This window comes from Cercospora beticola, chromosome 5 (genome assembly GCF_033473495.1).
Source record: "Cercospora beticola chromosome 5, complete sequence".
NCBI classification, from domain to species: domain Eukaryota; kingdom Fungi; phylum Ascomycota; class Dothideomycetes; order Mycosphaerellales; family Mycosphaerellaceae; genus Cercospora; species Cercospora beticola.
The window spans coordinates 4034730-4051634 of NC_088939.1; the positions used below are offsets into that span (position 1 = coordinate 4034730).

Here is a 16905-nt window from a genome sequence, read left to right on the forward strand (position 1 = left end):
TACAATTATCGTGCTCGCAGGAGAAGGTCACCAGCTTGGCTGCTTCCCGTAATAACCGACCCCGTCGCTCCACAATTCGGGTACGCACCGCCACTTCGATCGATGATGCTGGCGAATGCCTGAGAACTGAATGCCGCAGCAACGCTGTCAGCCGGATGCCACTCCGAGACAGGCACTGCACAGTCGAGACGTGGACGAGTGTTCGCATGAACTTTGCTGTACGAACAGCTGGGATTCTTCGTCGCTGATCACACAGCGCGTAATCTCGTGCATCCAACCACGACACGCACCGCAGAATCGTCTGAAATCGCTGTCGCAGTGTCGTCAATCCTGGACTCACATCTTCCGCTTCGCCCGAGACAAGCGCTAGTCGGCATATGAAGAAGTCCAACCAGGCACCCCAGTGAACCCAAAGATCCTCACATCAGTGGCAGGGCGACAAGAGTACATTCCTCGGCGACCTTACGCGTGAGGCTGCCTCGTCACCCTATGTGGTCGCTCTACGAGCACCTCGTGGTTACCGATTCGAGGGCTCTTCTCTGGTCATCATCGGCAGACGATACGTTTTTCGACGCCCGTCTGCTCGCCAGCTTTCGGCATCTGACGGTTCTCCTTTTCACGGAGTATTTGCCAACAGATTGAATGAAAATTTGACCTGTCCAACGGGAGCTTCTCTTCACGCGTCTGGAGAATTCGACCTTAGGTTAAAGCTGCACCGTCTACGATGAAGTGGGCGATCATGAAGGGTAGTCAATCGAAAATGCCGAAAGCCACTCAGAGCCAATACAACCATGACTGATCCTTGCTAGTTGCGGGGGGCACGCGGCACAACGCGTGTAGTGCCATACCGGCCAGAGATTTCAGTGGCTTGCGTTCTTTCCTGAAGCACTCGACGATTTGCCATTTGTTGGTGTGGCGGAATTCGAATTGCGCGGAGCTAGTCTTTGACGGTCTGCGCAAATCACCCTACCATGCACCATTCCTGGTATCAAAGCCTGAGTGAAGTGGCTGAGGACGATTGGTGACAAGGCTTTTGTCGGACTTCGGTACGCGCGCATCTGCTGGGAAGCGCGAGCTTGTGCGGAATGCGAACACAACTAACAACGAGTAACACCGTCGACCCCCAATGTTCGCATTATTAACCAGATTCGAAGAAGGTGCGACCAAGTGGTCCCGGGTTTGACGTGAACATCCTCAACGCGAAGGCATGCCACGTACTACGCTCGATGTACCTTGCAAGATGCCTGATCATCGTGAAGGAAGGTGATACTGACCGCTTTGTCGCTGTGATCAGCTTCACAACCCTCGACTCTCTCCGTAGGACGCCACAACGGACTCTTGGCCAAACTACCGTCCAGGTTTCAGGGCCTGGCTCAGCAACACCCGAAGAATCGGCGTCCTGGTGCCGATTGCTGTAGTCAAAGATCTTGTACAATATCGCGATCGCGCGCTACCGCGGACATTCTGCCGATTTCAGCAGTTGGAGTGTCTGAGGACGGAAATTGTTCATATCGAGATGCACCTAAGAGATTAGCAGAAGACAGCCAGAGCTTGTCTCATCTGCTTCGCGCTTCACGTTCGCAGGAGGCGGCAATGCAATCTCGTCTGAAGATTTCACCGCCACTTGTGGCAAGTTGCCCGCTCGGCCGGAGCACTCATCCAACGCAAAGGCTGAATCATTTACTCACGGCTATCTTCCAAGGGTTGCTGCAGAACCAAGGACTTATTCGCCCAACTGGCCTATCGGCCATACAACGAGGTTTCAATGTCCGCCATAGGCATCAAAATGATCCCGCTGTTGCCGTGTTTCGAACCAGCGCATAATCTGGAGTAACTTCCATTCTGCGGCACAACGATCGACTCCACATCGTGTAACAACGGCACAACGTGTGGCTGAGCGTTTTCGTATGGGACAAAAAATAGCGCAACCTGCATACACGGCATGTGGCTATGCCCAAGATGGCATTTGAAAGAGAGCGTGTGTCCTTTTCAATCAGCTCAAGGTCGACCGAGATATGGGACCCGCCAGGCCGAGACATATGACGACGTCTTCGAAGAACAGGCTACGATGTTTGTCCACGTGTCTCGAGTGGGCAAATCCCGGTACACGCCCCCAGCCATGCGAACCAACCGAAGTGTGGCTTTCGAGAGCCCAACTTTGTCTCTCACCCACAAAGGTCTGCAGCAGTCTTCTGCAAACGTTACATGGCATGCATAGGGTAGTCCGCCCACTCATCACCCGGAAGCCGACCGATTTCCCCGCGATCCAATACACATTCTGGAAATGTCTTGGAACAGTCAGCGGTCTCCTTGCCTAGCAGCAACATTCTTCAAGCGGGCATGGGTTTTGGAACGACCCCCGGCGACGGTTGCTTTTAGACTATACCTAGGAAAGCCAAGCACGTGTAAAATTCCCGCCATAGTCTTGGACGGCGCGGCTCCAGTACGATGTTACGGTTGAACGGAGGCCTCAAGTTTAGAATCTGCCCCTCGGCACTACACTATACTCTGTGTAGTGATTGCAACACCGCGAAGATGGCCTTCGGCGAACTCGGGCTTTGCTTGCAACGGCCGTAGAAACGACCGATACGAGCCACTACGAGCTGTGGCTGCCATCTCTAAGCAGTACAGTTGTAGCCCGAGAGCATGTGAAAATTTCGCCGCTTGCTCCCGGTTTCTGGGCATCGGGTCAGACGACTATGCCTCCCATGAGACCATCATCTGGCCAGAGCGCTTACACCCGTGCTGACTTGGCTGTCATCAGGTTGTGCCGTGCCGCAGGACAACGCCGCATTGTTTTCGTACGTCTACAACTCGGAACAAACCCCGACGTGGCGTATGGGAAAGGGCGGCAAGGACGGAGACACGAATGTGAGGCGCTGTCACATCGTACAGTAGCCTGACTGACATCTTCTCGTGATTGGTCTTACGAGGGTCCATACATACTGATCTGTTTCATAGGTTGTACAGCTCACCATGCTCGAAATGCTCACCAAGGGTTCTGCACACAGGCAAAATCAAGCCCTGGGGGTGCGCGAGTGCACACGTCGAACATCACGATAAGGCTGAAGCATTGCAGAAGTTTGCGCAAGAGTGAGAAGTAAGAATTGCGCAAGCGTCAGGAGCCCGAGACCACGCAAGAGCAAGCAAGAAGTCGAGGTCGTCCAGGAATGTCGACATGGCTGGCCCTGCCGTTCGTGGCTGGTGATACTAGGGCAATGAGCCTGACATTCGCGACTGTGGCTCCTATGCCAACAATTGTCTCGACATCTGTGGCAATGAAGCGAGAACGAAAGCATACTCGCGGTGATGCCCAAGGACGAGAAAATTTCCGTTGTCGAAAACACTTCTGCGGAACATGCGGAAGTGATCGCACTTCCGCAGCCAGGCGTCTTGGATACTCAGGCCATACAACGTGTGCTGTACTTTTGTCTCACAAAAGTGAAAGTTTGCAAGCCAGGGCTCAGATAATAGCTGCTGGTTTGCGGTTCTCATCACAAACATGCGTGAACTTCGCAACGCAACCCCGTCAGCACGACAACAAGAAGCGGCCGCACCTAAAAAGCTCATCCTATTCTTACCCACCCGGCAGTTCGTGAGCGGCGAGCGGATGGGGCGGGTGTCAAATTCTGCAGGTGGCACAGTGCGTGATGCTGACTTTTCTTTCTTCAGCACCAGAGACAAGGTGTTTCAACGGCGTGGTGGCACTACGAAGGCGCAGTTACTCGGTGAGCGTTACGCTTGCCGGGAATGCGGGCATTCGGGACATCGACGATGCGATGATTCAGACAGATCCTGGGTTTTCCAGTGAACCACCAAGTCCCAGAGGATCGGGTGAACTGAGACTTCTGCAGCACCCACTTCACCCGTATGAAGAGGCCAAGAAATCCATCACGGTGTGGGTTCGGGGCATTTGTTGGAGAAATCCTCCGCAATGCTGCTGCCTGATCCCATGCGTCAACAACAGCTGCCGTTCCGCAAGTCGCAATCTGCGAGGTCTAGTGATCGATGCGAACTCTGGCCAATGGTAGGCGAATGTTGGCCCATTCTCACAGGAATGGCAATGTGAGCGGCTTGCTTTTCTTCTGCGCAGCAAGTTCATCCTGCAACACGAATTTCTACCCAGGCGAATTGACGAAACTATAGGCTTCACATTGGACTCTGTGGTCTCAGTGTAAAGTCGTCTTCGAGCTCTCAATTGACTCCACTCCGGTATCCGACAAGTCTAGCAATTCTCATAGGAGGAGAGGGAAATTCCATCTCCTTCGTAGAGGAGTCCAGAGTAGACGGATGACGGCCCTCTGTCTGTCGCGCTCGAGACACAGTTCTGCTGCTCCTGGCATTGTTTTCCTGCATCGTCCTTCATAATATGCGAAGTCGCACAAAACATGCACGTGCGAAGCATCAAGCTTGACGTGAGGTTAGTCCAAGTCGATCTACGCTTCACTTCAGATCGCCTCACCACGCAGTTTCTGGGCATATGGAGGCGAGGTGAAGGATTCCGGATAGCGTCCTGATGAGCCATGCGAAACGCCTTTTGTCACATTTGACCTGCGATTCGCTTTCGCATCTACCAGAATGGAAGGTCACAGCGCGTCTCGTTGTGATCGTCAAGGGAATTTCATGCCTCGGGAACTGGCCGGTAGGTGAGAGCAGATGTCACGGTGAGTCCCCATGTCATGATCTTTGCACTTCCGGCGCAGCAACAAATCAGTTCTGCAGGGGATCCCGCATCGTGGTCGCTGTGCCATTTTCGCCGCATCCTCTTCGTTCTAGAAGACTTGAATCGTGGGTCTCGGGAATTCCACAGCTCTTGCAAGAATGACGATGTTGACCCCTCCACGACCCTCTCTGTTTTTGCGCGTAAGCTATCAACCGAGCTTCATGCTCTTTCTCAGACAGCGAGATCTGTCGTCACTCGCCCCAGTTCCAGCATTCATTGACTTTAGATCAGCGCCACCGTAGACGCATCTCGCTCATTGTCATTGGTAAGAGCCTGCACTATCGTAGACGGAGAGGAGTATTTGTCAATGACTACATCTCGACCCCGCGTTTGCCCAATTAAGCGGAAACCGTTTCGTTGACAGAAGAAGGCGAGATGCAGAGGTATAAGTATTCACTCGAGAACAGCGCTGTGTCCATCAAGGTCCTCATATCATTAATCAAGCAGCCAATCAACTACACTCACGATATATTAACTTTATTGCACCATGTCTACTGGAAGCTGTGCCTGCGGTGCCATTGGCATTAAGACGACTGGAGATGTCCAAGTGAAGGCTCTTTGTCATTGTGCGGACTGCAAGAAGGTAGGTCGTCCCCAAAGCGTTGCAGACTCTCGCTGACGGAGTCTTGTAGATCACTGGTTCCACATACTCGACCAACATTGTTATTCCAGGCGTGGAGGTGACCAAAGGTTCCACCAAGAAATGGACCAAGACAGCCGATTCTGGTAACCCCATCACCTCTCACATTTGCGCCGAGTGTGGTACAACACTCTACCGCGAGGGCCCAACTTTTGGAGATGCCAAGGTGATCAAGGTTGGAGTATTGGATGGTAATGCTCTTGAGCAAGCCACACCAGGCGTTGAGCTGTACACTAAGGACAGAGTCAGCTGGGTGTCTGCCGTCAACGGTGCGGGACAGAAGGTCGGTATGCCTGATAGCGCGGATGCATAGACGGAAGCGCGAATCCATAGACCGGAGACGATCAGATATGGAACAGGAAATTTGATAGACAATTATGATGAAGATACCATTCCAGCAAAGATTCCATTGCTATGACCCGACTCGTTCTTCTTTGTTTCGAAGAAGTGAGGCGTCTACCGGACCGACCTATTGTGCATCATGTTTTCACTGCAGCATTCGCTTAGTTGCGTGCGCACATACGGATGGGCAGCACATTTTCCTTCTTACTTGCTTGTATTGCTCACTTGGCAGATAGTACAGTGTCGCCGGTGCTCCAGCATCGAATGGCGCACGTCTAGCAACCAACGAAGGATATTGAGTGCGCTGAACAAGCCGTGGCTCACAGAGCTATACATCGAGATAAAGCCGCTGCCGATAGTGCGGCTCGCAGAGAACTGGAACAAAGTTCTTTTGATCCGGAATCAAGCCAGGTGGCGATATCGACATGCTGTGCCTTATCGCATGGCGCGATTTTCCAGAGCGGTCTGCGATCAGTCTTCTTCGGAGCTTTCTTCGGGTTCGCGGACGGTGTCCTTGAGCGTCTGGAAGACAGTAAGTAACAGTGTAGCAAACAACCGATAGCGGGGCGGCGCACGTCTTTGAGTCTCATCTTCAACTCGTCGTGCTTCTTCGCGTGCACGAGTATATGCTCGTCGTCAATTTCTTCGATGACGAAGCTGTGTTGATTCTGCTGGTCGATTCTCATGACGATGGCTTTGATGGACGGATCGCACTGGACGAGCACTCCTAGACGGTTTGTTGGCACCACGGCGGTAACTTCTTGGCAGTGTTGCAGCTTCTCTCACCTGCCATAGCACGAGGCATTGTGGAAGTTGCGTATCTGACGTTGTTGATGGTACAGACGTGCTGGATTGGTGATCGACGCAAGACAGACCCCGGCGGTAGATGGCGCAAAGCTTGGACGCGTATCAAACTCAAATGTTCCAACTGCGCCTGCGAGATGTGTGAGATTCTACGGACAACTCACCTGCCACGTTCTTCACTTGCCCTCACCCCGCATGCAAAATCACATCATCGCCGCCCACGCAACGATGGACACTCACCTTGGCAGCGTTTCGCAGACTTGACAAGAATCGATATCCTGACCGGATGACGCGGCAAGCACACGCGACTCGGGGCTGAGGGCGACGACTTCCGTCAAAGCGACCTCATTTGCCAAACCACAGAGAGAGGCCTAGAACTTGCTCCTTTCATCCACACCGCCAACAGGACTTACACATACCACGAGACTGCTCGACGCCCACGGCGATACTTCTCTGTTCAACCCTCGCCATGGATCCAACTTCCAGGCTACTCCTGGCAACATGCTTACTGCCATTCGTCGTTGGACAATCGAATAACGATGGCGAAGACCTGTCGGAAAGCATATACGGTACCTCCACATCAACGCCAGCCGGTACGGCATCATCAACGTCGACAGCCCAGCCGACTGAAACCAACGACGGCCAACGAGAAAGCGACATGGACAGCCTCGTGAACTATTATTTCGTCTTCCTGGCTCTGATCGTCATCCTCGTGGGTATCGGCGCCTTCTTCGTCTACAGGCGCAAGCGCAAAATCGCACTGCTCTACCAAAACGGCCAAGCAGGTGCCTTACAGCAAGACGTCGGTGCTTGGGACCCGTCGCGCGCAAGAAGGAGGTACTGGCAAGGGAGGTGGAGATCAACAGATGTCACGCATAGAGAAGAAGGGTTAAATGAGCATGGAGAGGCACCACCACCGTACATGCCCAAGGAGACGCGAGATGAGGAGCAAGGTCTTCCGATGCGGAATTACAACGATGATAACAACCTTGCGGTACCACTTCAGACTCTGTCGAGGGAGCAAGCGGGGCTTAAGCCGCCCGAGTACGACTATGCTGTGACAGAGCATTATGCGCGACCAGATGCTACAGGGTCGACTAGCTCATCACAGCAACCGACTACGGAGCCATGGAGTCAACAGCAGCATCAACGATGATCGTAGGTGGCATTGGGGGGCATTTCGACATAAAATTGGAGAAGAATGTTTTGTGATTGTTTTAACAGCGAGCGAGCGAGACAGCGTTCATTGCAGCGAGGAGTTGGTGGGGAAACATCGTTTATGGGATCCATTTTAGGATAGCGAGACACCGCTCGCCTGAAGGCACTGTGGTAGAAGGCAGATGCTACCATGAGATTGAAATTACGGTCGTTGCTGGCCTGTGCAAGACTTGATACGAACATCCGAAAGCACATCGAAGGAGTGACTGTATAGCTCCAATGTCAGATTTTCATGGCGCATCTTTTTCGTTTCTCTTGCTGAGCATCGTGACCACGTCACAACTCTGACTTCACTAGTCTGATCATCCATCTCAGTAAACGTCCCACTCTCGCCATCCTTGCCCAGCAAAGACAAACGCACGGCATTGTTTGCCCCATCTTCAATCTTTCCCGGCGCAAAACTTCCTCCTTGGCCGAAATTGTTCAAAGCGGTTGCCTGCATGAAGGGGAGAACAATCAGCATAAACTGCATTCTGGAGAAGGGGACAAGGACGATGGCTTACCCTATATCCCGGCGCACAAGCATTAATTTTCATCTCAGGATGTTGGTGATAATAAACCAACATGATCATATTCAACGCAGCTTTACTTGCCGCATAAGCTGGTCAATTCCGAGGATCACGCGTCGTCTGCAGTGTCAAACTGCCCAGGCCTGTAGACATGATTACGATCCTCGGGTTGTCGGATTCCCGTAACAGTGGAATAAATGTCTCGATGGATTGAGCTGTTCCAGCGACATTTGTGTCGCATGCAGTCTTGATCAGGTCACTGATAGGAGTTTTATCGACAGGCATGTAGGATTCTGGCGCGATGCCGGCATTGGCATGGAGGATATCGAGTTTGCCATGCTTTTCTTTGATTGTTTCGAAGGCTGACGTGAGGGAGGAGAGGGAGGTAATGTCGAGGGGGATGGTTGAGCAGTCTGTGAGGTTGAGGTTGTGGAGTTTTTCGACTGCGGCTGCGCCTTTTTTCGCATCCCGGGAGCCGATTATGATGTGGAAGCGGTTGAGGAGGAGGAGGGCTTTGGCGATTTCGAAGCCTAGGCCTGTGTTGCCGCCTGTGATGAGGACGATTTCTTTGGTGTTTGGCGTGGTCATTGCGAGAGCCTGCTGTTGCTTGTCTCGGTGCGTGTTACTGGTTTGCGAGTAGGATATTATGAGCGAATCTTGTGATCTACAGGATCACGGTACATAGATATATAGACCTACGTGGAGTTACATGTGACGGCAGCAAGTGGTATGGGGTTTAAGCAGCAGTAAGTCCGTGAACAGCGCTTCTAAGACTCACTTCGAGAGAGCACACTTCTAGTTCTCGGACATAGAGTCTCCGATCTCCATTGCGTACATGTCGATCTTGGGATGCTCGGTGTAACATCAGAGCAGTTCGAGATCAGGATTCTGGAGATGGTTTGTCTTGATTGTCAAGAATTGATTGTCAGCTTGATTCTTGACGCATGGCGCAAATTATGTAGCTTTTGGCTCCTTGTCACGACGGGCGGCGCTCGATAGCAGTTGGAGGCGTTGGATGTAAGCGAGGAGTTGTCCTGGGAAGAGCCAGAACCCAGGCGCCAGTCATCCCAAATGGACGGTCCGAGGGCCCGTGCAGTGGGTCGTGGGTCAAATAATTGATTAAATTGTGGCTGTACCTCCACAGCTCTTTGGCATCAAGCCACAGGTGACGAATTTCGGGATTGCACTGAAAAGTGGGCGTGAGGCATGCACGTGTGAAGACGGGGCAAGTGCTGCTGGTCGTGGTATAGGGCTACGGCCCTGCAGATACGGCGACCATGGGCGTGGGAGGGCAATATGCGTGCGATCGTCGTGGTGGGCCGCGTAAGTGATGGAGGTCAATGCCGTTGCAGTGATGAACGCGGCCCTGTTTCTGGCTCGTTTGGAGGTGGGAAGCTCTCGACAGCACAGCCTCTTGTATCGCCAGCCGGCCAGCCAAGCTCACGTCTAGTTAGCTTGCTGCCACCAGCTTGTGCTGCAACTCTCAACGCTCTTTTAATCTACCAACTCCTCCTCCCGCCTCTCCCTCTTCTCCCCACGCCGTGACTGCATTTCTACTCCAAACCTCCAACCAGGGCCATTGCGCCGACAACAAGCTGGCCCTGACAGCTGCCAGCCAACATCCCTCACAGCCAAGCTTCCGAGGACAGCGAAGCTCGGCGAGTTCAGCGTGCATTGCCTGTTCACCCGCCGCCATTACTGATCCGCTGCTATTCCGCCGCAATGGAGGGCACTGCGAAAGGCAACGAGGATCTCAAGGCGCAAGGCGTCGTGGAAGCAGCTCGAGATCCTAACAGCAGCGTAAACGCTGCAGACGCGGAGAAGGCCCTCAAGGACCACGCGCAGGCTGGAGGCGCCGCTGCTTTCGAATTCAATCCCGATGCGAGCCCGGAGGAGAAGGCTGCTCAGGCCAAGGCAGTGAGTGAATGTCAGTGGTGCGGTATTGGGGAAGCGGAACTGACCGCCCACGTCACAGCGAGCAGGACCACGTATACATCGAAAGCACCAAAGTGCTGCCTTAGTGACCGACACCGATGATGGCTACGAGAACCCCGACCTTCCACCGCCGAGCAAAGAAGGCGCCATCTCAACAATACAGGATCCCGCTGTCGATGCTCCCAATGGGCAGGTGAATGGAGAGGATGATCAATATGCTAAAGTGGGATGGGCGCCGCGTTTTGGCAACCCGGGAGACAACGAGGATGAAGATGATACGCGAGATCACCAGACATTCTTGGAAGGCAAAATTGACGACAAGTTCTTTGGCGATTGGTATCACAATGCCGGGTTGATCATCTTTGCATGCCTCAGCTCGTGGACAATTGCAGTGCTGGGTGGAGGTCTCGGCTGGATCTTCATTCTCATGACAGTCTGCGCTACTTACTACAGAACTTCACTGCGGAGGGTGCGACGGAACTTCAGAGACGACATGGTCCGACAATTGGCGAAGAACAGGCTGGAGACAGACGTGGAATCGCTGGAATGGATCAATAATTTCATGTCCAAGTTCTGGCCCATCTACGCGCCGATCCTCTGTGCAAGCATTGTCGCATCCGTCGATCAGGTCCTCAGCACATCGACTCCCGCTTTCTTGGACAGCATGCGAATGAAGTTCTTCACACTCGGAACGAAGCCTCCTAGGCTTGAGCACGTCAAGACATATCCACGCGAGGAGGACGACGTTGTCATTATGGACTGGAAGTTCAGCTTCACACCAAACGACATCTCTGATTTGACGACGCGTCAAGTCAAGAACAAGGTCAACCCCAAAGTTGTCCTGGAAGTGCGAGTTGGCAAGGCCATGATCTCAAAGGGCCTGGACGTGATTGTGGAAGACATGGCATGTGCAGGTATCATGCGTGTGAAGATGAAGCTGATGTTGTCTTTCCCGTTTGTCGAGAAGGTTGAGATTTGCTTCCTGGAAAGGCCCATGATCGACTATGTGTGCAAGCCGCTCGGCGGCGACATGCTTGGATTCGACATCAACTTCGTACCAGGCTTGGAAAGCTTTATTCAGGAACAGATTCATGCCAATTTGGGGCCAATGATGTACGCACCGAACGTGTTCCCCATTGAACTCGCCAAAATGCTCGCTGGAACACCTGTCGATCAAGCCATTGGTGTTCTTCAGGTCACTTTCCACGGCGCTCAGGGCCTCAAGAATCCCGACAAGTTCTCTGGCACGCCAGATCCATATGCTACTGTATCGATCGACAACCGAGAAGTTCTCAGCAAGACCAAGACCGTGGAAAGCAATGCTAGCCCAAGATGGAATGAGACTGTGAACATTATCTTGACGAGCCTTAGAGAGCCTCTCACACTCGGAATCTTCGACTACAACGAATTCCGCAAGGACAAGGAATTGGGTATTGCAACATTTGACCTGGAACAACTCAATAACGAAACCGAATTCATCAATCAAGACCTCGAGGTCATCGCGAACGGCAGGCCGCGTGGACGCGTGCAATGTGACATCAAGTTCTTCCCAGTCATGGAAGGACAGAAGCTTGATGACGGCACCGAACTCCCACCGCCAGAGAGCCTCACTGGCATTGCCAAATTCACCGTCGAACAAGCAAAGGATCTCGATGGCAGCAAGTCACTTATCGGTCAGCTCAACCCATACGCCGTACTCCTTCTTAACGGCAAGGAAGTGCAGATTTCGCAGAAGTTGAAGCGCACTAACAATCCCATCTGGCCAAACGCGACCAAGGAAATGCTCATCACTGACCGTAAGAAGGCCAAGTTAGGGCTGATCATCAAAGATGACCGTGATCTGGCCGCTGATCCAATCCTTGCAACCTACCAAATCAAGCTTGATGACATGCTCACCCTCACCAACAAAGGTCAAGAGTGGTACAATTTGGCTGGAGCCAAGACGGGTCGCGCGAAGATGAGATTGCAGTGGAAGCCAGTGGCCTTGAAGGGCGGCTCTGCTGGTGGCAACGGCTACATTGATCCCATCGGTGTGATGCGCTTCCACTTCCAGAACGCGCAAGGTCTCAAGAACCTCGACACAGTCGGCAAATCTGATCCGTACGCGCGAGTTCTGCTGTCTGGCATCCAGAAGGGTCGGACTGTCACGTTCAAGAACAACCTCAACCCTGAGTGGGACGAGGTGTTCTACGTGCCGGTCCACTCCACTCGCGAGAAACTCGTCGTCGAAGTCATGGACGAAGAGAATGTCGGGAAAGACCAGACCATGGGACAGATGGAGATTGAGACCTCTGACTACATCCGCCAAACTGAAACTGGCGAGTACGCCGTCCATGACAGCAAGAACGAAGTCATATCTGCACCACTCCGCATCGGCCACAGTCAACCAAAGGGCACTTTGAACTTCACTGTTGCATTCTATCCAACACTGAATGTGGCTGACCCAGAAGAAGAAGAGCCAGTTGATGGAGAGAACGGCGTCAACGGCGAACGAAAGAGCACCGACGCGGGCAGCACCGACGGCAGCGCTACGAAGGTCAAATCAGGAGCGAGCTCCGAAATGCGCGAGGCCCTTGCACAAAACGAGAATGAGCAAACTGAAACTGAAGAAGTTAAGCAGATAGAAGTGCCGAAGATCAAGATTGGCGTTGACGATCTTGTCAACTATGGTAAGACTGATCACTCATACGTTTTGAGCGAAGTTGTGCTGACGATGCTGCAGAATCTGGACTTGTCGTGTTCACCATCCACGAGAGCGAGCTTGCACACACCGGTTGCTATCTTCAAGTCTTGATGGACGACATGAAGTACCCTGCATGGCAGAGCCACAAAGTGAAGACCAAACACCACTCGTTCAATGAGACTGGAGATGCCATGGTCCGAGAGCTAGATCTCTCTCGCATCACGCTACGGCTTGTTCAGGACCTTGACATCAAGCACGACAAGGACGATGATATCAAGGCAAAGGTATCAGGACCCACGATTGATACTCTCAAGAGAAGTCTGTACACACCTCAGATCATCGCTTTGAAGGACGAGCACGGCCATGAAAGCAGGATCAAGGTCTCGATGAGATATCTGCCCGTCAAGATGCAGCTCGACCCTAGCGAGTCGTTCAACAATCAAGGCAACCTTCGCGTTGAAGTCCTCGACGCTGCCGACCTTCCGGCCGCTGACCGCAACGGCCTATCGGATCCGTTCTGCAAATTCGTACTCAATGGCAAGGAAGTCTACAAGACGGAGAAGCAGAAGAAGACACTACACCCGGCTTGGAACGAATACTTCGAGGTTCCTGTCATCAGCAGAACAGCGGCAAAATTCCAGGTCGACGTTTACGACTGGGACTTCGGTGACAAGGACGACTTCCTCGGCGCCGCGAAGATCGATCTGAATGTGCTCCAGCCATTCCAGGCGCAAGAAGTGTCCCTCCCACTCGACGGGAAGAGCGGTGCGATCAGATTGAAGATGCTCTTCAAACCTGATTATATCACAAGGTCACGACAAGGATCTTCTACGTTTAGCGGTACTTTCGCTGCACCCGGGAAAATCATTGGCGCGCCCGTCAAAGGCGTTGGCAAAGTTGGTAGTGCAGTCGGCGGAGGTATATTCCGTGGCGCAACGTTCGTGGGTCGCGGATTCAAGCGCAGAACCGTCAGCGGGGAGAAGGATGTGTCGGAAGAGCCAACAGGTGAGCTCCGCCCGACCAGCATGGAGTCACAACCCGACGCTGCCAGCAGACCGACCACTGCTGCAAACGGCGGCTACGCCAACGGTAGTGCAATTGATGCCGCTTCTGGTAAAGATTCGCTGCAAGCACCACGCACACCCGCTAGTCATCAGCGACAGGCAAGCTTCGGAGCTCAGTCCATCAGCCCAGCTAATGGGGAGGTTGGAACTGCCAAGATCAGCATCGTCAGTGCTTCTGGTTTCCCTGAGGACACCAAGCTTGAGGTGCATGTCTACCAAGGAAGCAAAGAGATCATCAAGACCAAGGCCATCAAGGCGAAGACTGGTGAGGCTTCGTGGGAAGACAAGGAAAAGACGATCGAATGCAACGCCGCGTCTCCTTTCAAGATCGAAGTGAAGAATGATAAGGTTTTCAACGACGAGAAGCTCGGTGAGAACACATTCTTCATCAATGACTCAGCCAGCGGTGGCGAGCGCGAAGTGAGATGTGGTGCAGGCGTCGTGGTCATCCGAACATCATTCATCCCGGCCGATGCTGGTTCAGTGGCGTACAGCCACCTGTCGCCAACGGGCAAAAAGGGTCTTGGCAAACTCCTCGGTCGTTCGTCGACACGCGAGCGTAGCGTCACGCCTTCGGGATAGTTTTCCGAAGGTCCAGCGGCTCTGCGACAGGACACTTTCGCCAAGATTGATGAGCCTGACGCAGGACGCAGATCGAGCTTGAAGCGCAACTTGACAACGCGAGGCCACAAGATGAAAGCGAAGACAATGACGTTGTTGCCTAAGAGCGGTTCGAAGCATTCGCTGCATGCGTTCCGGCATGACAGCATGTCTCCGTCAGTGAGGAATGCCAGTACGTGGAGTATCAATGAAGATGGACCTAGTCCGAGGTCGTTGTCTCCATCTTCGACTTCAAATATCAGCGATGGGTCTACGATCAAGGGAAAGACGGCGGTGTGAAGGAGGGAATTGTTTGTTGTCAATGTTCTGGTTTCTCTTTTTCTTCACTTCACCTAGGTAGGGAAGCAGCAGACCTACGTGTGCAAGAGAGGCTGCTTATGAGAGCAGGTTCTCTCTCCTGTTTTCTGAACTTTCCTGCTTTTTTTGATAATGTGTTTCTTGTCGATGGATGGATGGGTACATTGGTGGTGACGAGTGAGTGTATCATGGACAAATTTATACAGTGGCAGAAACAAAAGTGGTTTTGTTCATTTCTGTTAAATGCAAGCTACTGCTGGGTATCTTTTCATGGCTCATGTCTCTCGTGCTCTCGCATGTCCTGCATGTCTCGTAGCTCTCTCACATGTCATCTCTCGTAACTCTGTCATGTCTTGCATCTCGTGCATCTCGTAACCATGTCATGTCTCGCATCTCGCTCATGCATCTCGTAACCATGTCAATACTCTCACACAATCATCATCTCATTCATCACCTGGCAATCAGCGCTTTGCGGAAGCGTAGACTTTGCCACCTGCCATGATTGGGCCTCTCGTCTCGCTGTCACCATCGTCCTCATCGTCAGTCTCGTCAATCTCAACCTCCTCATCATCGTCTGTCATATCTGCATCATCGTCGAAATCTGTCGTGCTCTCGTCTGCTCGCTCTGCGCCTGTAACCGCATCTCTTATGTTTGAAGAAACCTCTGGCTTATCGTCTTTCTCGATGGATGGCAAGATGACCGCTGGGACGAAAAGTGGTAGGCCTGCAGCGCCAGTCTTGGGCTTCGGAAGTGGTGGTGAGTTGACAAAGAGCGGCAAGCGGGCGACGGCATCTTCTCGCTTCTTGAGGCTGCGATCTGCTGGTGGAGTGGGAAGCGATGGCTCAGTAGGTGCTGGATTGAGGAGAGACGCAATCGTGATCTTGCTGCTGCCGCGGCGGGATGGTTTTGGTGTGATAGGGCCATGGCGGAGCAAGAGGAGGGCATCGGCGGCATCGGTCTCGGCGGTCGTGTACTGGCGAGGAAGGGGGGAGAATGGTGTGGTGTCTCTGCCAGATGCGAAAATGTTGCGGCGACCGGAGGGCGAAGCTGTTGGCTTGGGTGGCCGTGGGCCGTGGAGAGCCTTGAGACGTGGCAGCTTCTTTGGTGGTGCCGGGGTGGTGATGTCGTCCTCGTCGTCGCTTGCTCTGCGCTTTCTGCTTGGCCGAGGCGCCGCGCCGGTTGGAGCCTGGTTGGCCTGCGATGCCGCCCACGCCGCGAAGTTGCCCCCAGCATCGTTCACCGTCTCACCCTGCCGTGGATCGTTGATGAGGAATTCAACGGGCGGCATTTGCGACATGCTGCCATTGTTGAACTCACCGTTGATCCACGGCAGGATGTTGTCGATTACGAAGTCGACAGAGCGAGCAGGGCCGACAAAGTGGGTGTCGATGTGGTCGGCGTGGGCGGGCTTCACGGCGTTGGCGAGGGTGAGGAGGAGGTTCTTCTCGGCGCGGCCGACTTTGGCCGGTTGGGCGATTGCGGCGAGCGCGGCGGCAGGGTCGTTGCCAGAATGGCGGAGAGCGGTGTGGTACCTCGCCAGTCTCTCCTGAGCCGGCTGGCTGAGCTGCACCACGAAGGTGCACTCTGGCCGCCAAAGTTTGATGCGGAGCATCTGGTGGTGGAGGTGGCTCAGAAAAAACCGGCGATGGCCCTCCGCGCCATTCTTGTCGGCATTGTACTTTGCTCGCTGTCATATAATGGGTCAGTAACATATCAATTGATTGGAGAAACAGCATAGGTGAGGGAATATTGGTGAGAAACAAGGGGGGTGAGTGGCTTACCTGGTAGCCCTTCCGGCACTGCCAGCGCCAGACATCGTCTGGGATGGCCTTTGTGGCCGCTTTGTTGCGGCCAAAAAAATCGGAGATGACCTTTCGGCCATGTGTGGCGCGGGGGAGGGAGGTCTGCTCACTGGTGCAGTCGAGGTCGGAGCAAGACCAGAGCTTCTGGGCGGCGGTGGTGGCGGCCATGGTGCTGGATGGAGAGATGGTCGGTGGTTGGATGATCGAGGTATACTGGAGAAAGGTCGGAGAAGAGAGAAGAGAGAAGATCTTGCCTGGCAGAATCG

The 16905-nt window shown here is 53.4% G+C and overlaps 6 protein-coding genes across 6 annotated transcripts; 3 read left to right on the plus strand and 3 right to left on the minus strand.

Moving 5' to 3' along the window:
* Positions 1–5210: 5210 nt before the first annotated feature.
* Positions 5211–5676, plus strand: RHO25_008766 (uncharacterized protein; the record flags this gene model as incomplete). Its single annotated transcript, XM_023604571.1, has 2 exons — positions 5211–5306; positions 5356–5676. The coding sequence occupies 2 exons, from the start codon at positions 5211–5213 to the stop codon at positions 5674–5676; spliced, it is 417 nt and encodes a 138-aa protein (XP_023460627.1).
* A 500-nt stretch (positions 5677–6176) lies between these two features.
* RHO25_008767 (uncharacterized protein) lies at positions 6177–6510 on the minus strand (the record flags this gene model as incomplete). Its single annotated transcript, XM_023604572.2, has 3 exons — positions 6177–6227; positions 6281–6432; positions 6492–6510. 3 exons carry the CDS (start codon positions 6508–6510, stop codon positions 6177–6179), a joined length of 222 nt encoding a protein of 73 aa, XP_023460632.1.
* Positions 6511–6978: 468 nt separating this feature from the next.
* On the plus strand, positions 6979–7665 carry RHO25_008768 (uncharacterized protein; the record flags this gene model as incomplete). The annotated part of the gene is made up of 1 exon (XM_023604573.2): positions 6979–7665. The coding sequence occupies one exon, from the start codon at positions 6979–6981 to the stop codon at positions 7663–7665; it is 687 nt and encodes a 228-aa protein (XP_023460633.1).
* Positions 7666–8332: 667 nt separating this feature from the next.
* RHO25_008769 (uncharacterized protein) lies at positions 8333–8824 on the minus strand (the record flags this gene model as incomplete). The annotated part of the gene is made up of 1 exon (XM_023604574.2): positions 8333–8824. One exon carries the CDS (start codon positions 8822–8824, stop codon positions 8333–8335), a length of 492 nt encoding a protein of 163 aa, XP_023460630.1.
* A 1134-nt stretch (positions 8825–9958) lies between these two features.
* RHO25_008770 (uncharacterized protein) lies at positions 9959–14500 on the plus strand (the record flags this gene model as incomplete). The annotated part of the gene is made up of 3 exons (XM_023604575.2): positions 9959–10153; positions 10212–12840; positions 12894–14500. 3 exons carry the CDS (start codon positions 9959–9961, stop codon positions 14498–14500), a joined length of 4431 nt encoding a protein of 1476 aa, XP_023460631.1.
* Positions 14501–15297: 797 nt separating this feature from the next.
* Positions 15298–16807, minus strand: RHO25_008771 (uncharacterized protein; the record flags this gene model as incomplete). The annotated part of the gene is made up of 2 exons (XM_023604576.1): positions 15298–16524; positions 16619–16807. The coding sequence occupies 2 exons, from the start codon at positions 16805–16807 to the stop codon at positions 15298–15300; spliced, it is 1416 nt and encodes a 471-aa protein (XP_023460634.1).
* Positions 16808–16905: the final 98 nt, after the last annotated feature.